This window comes from Colobus angolensis, unplaced genomic scaffold (assembly GCF_000951035.1).
Source record: "Colobus angolensis palliatus isolate OR3802 unplaced genomic scaffold, Cang.pa_1.0 Scaffold416, whole genome shotgun sequence".
Lineage (NCBI taxonomy): Eukaryota > Metazoa > Chordata > Mammalia > Primates > Cercopithecidae > Colobus > Colobus angolensis.
In genome coordinates this window covers 524,854-526,304 of record NW_012117555.1, presented here as the reverse complement: position 1 = coordinate 526,304, position 1,451 = coordinate 524,854, and the positions used below count along the sequence as shown (strand labels likewise).

Genomic DNA, 1,451 nt, shown 5'->3' with positions numbered 1-1,451 from the left:
GTTTGTTTTTTTTTTTTTTTTAATAAAGGTGAGGTCTTGCTATGTTGCCTAGGCTGGTGTCAAACTCCTGGGCTCAAGTGATCTTCCCACTGTGCCCTTCCAAAGTGCTAGGATTACCATCTTCAAGTACGTCTTAGTAACGTACTGTGAAATTAAAATTTATTTAAGATTTCAGTTGTTAATAATTAGGATTAGCTTCGTGCGTGTTATATTGTAGAAACAAAGGTATTTTATGATGAACATATAGTCTTTAAGATCTTGTTACAAAGAGACTAAAAGCACCCACAGTAGAAGAGACTGGGAGCTTTGAAGCTGTGTGGCTGTGTGACATTTCACCTTCATTTGTTCACTGCCTGAATGTGAATGTAATTTTGACTGGGTCCTATAAACCCCAGGCTTGGAATGCTTCAGGTTTTGGAGAACTTGCTGTCCCCAAATCCCAAGTAATTTTCTTCTCTCCCTTAGGCACTATGTCGTCCGAGGCCCAGAGATGACCCCTTACGAAGGTAAGAATTCTGTACTTAGGTAGAAGAACACCAGGCAGTTTTATATTCTGAATCAACCTTGCCTGTTCAACATCTCTTATTTGCAAACAGCAGCCTTTCTACTCTGGATGTGCGCTAGTTAAATTGGCTTAGTTGGAACTCATCCTCGTCGGCTCTGCTGATGTGTCTCAGCCTGCAGGGCCGCCTGTAGCGTCTGTGCTCACCAGCCTCTGACACCATAGGGCGACAGCCGAGAAAACCAGACTGGGGTAAACGCTGAAGCTGGCCTGTTCTACTGTTTCTTAAGACGTGGTGCATATCATCAAAGGAAAGACATATGTATTCAATATGCCCTTTGTGCTGGGTGCCCCCAGGGTCTCGTGATCCCCAGGACGGTCTCTGAGCTAAGCGGAAGTACCCCTGTGTGGTGGCATCTGGGGCTTTGGGAGGCTGCAGGACCTGCCTAGCACCTCAGTCCTTCATCAGCTACCAAGGCCTATCCAGCAGCCTGACCCCTCCAGGTCAGCAGACACCACCTAGAGTCCTGGGTGTCATTTACAGAGTAGATGCTGGAGCTGTCAGCAAGTTTCTGGGGCCTTTGGCGGAGGCAGGCGCCAGCCTTGGTCTGGGCCAGGTCAGGAGTCAGCGTGCCTGTGGATACTGTCCCACTGGCAAGTGCAAGGCGCAGCAGGGCCAGGTCAGCAGTTGGCTGTCCAGCCGCAGGGCCCCGGCTTCAGGTGGCTGGAGCAGCAGGCTCTGTTTGCCTGTGTGTGGAGGCTTTGGGTGAGATTTCACTAGAGGAAAGTGCTGCTGCTAGAAGAAGGTTTGCAAACCCCTGCTTTGGACTGTCAGGAGGGTTGTGGGTGGGTAAGAATGAAGAAGGCTCTCCTGGCCGGCGGCGGTGGCTCAAGCCTGTAATCCCAGCACTTTGGGAGACGGGCGGATCACGAGGTCAGGAGATTGAGA

The 1,451-nt window shown here is 50.0% G+C and overlaps 1 protein-coding gene across 3 annotated transcripts in view; it reads left to right on the top strand.

Moving 5' to 3' along the window:
• UBE2J2 (ubiquitin-conjugating enzyme E2, J2) overlaps window positions 1–1,451 on the top strand; it is a 24,183-nt gene that overhangs the window by 13,280 nt on the left and 9,452 nt on the right. For all 3 annotated transcript variants that reach the window (XM_011956384.1, XM_011956383.1, XM_011956385.1), the window contains one exon: window positions 466–506. In XM_011956384.1, coding sequence (XP_011811774.1) covers window positions 466–506 — 41 coding nt within the window. The remainder of the gene's footprint in view (window positions 1–465; window positions 507–1,451) is intronic.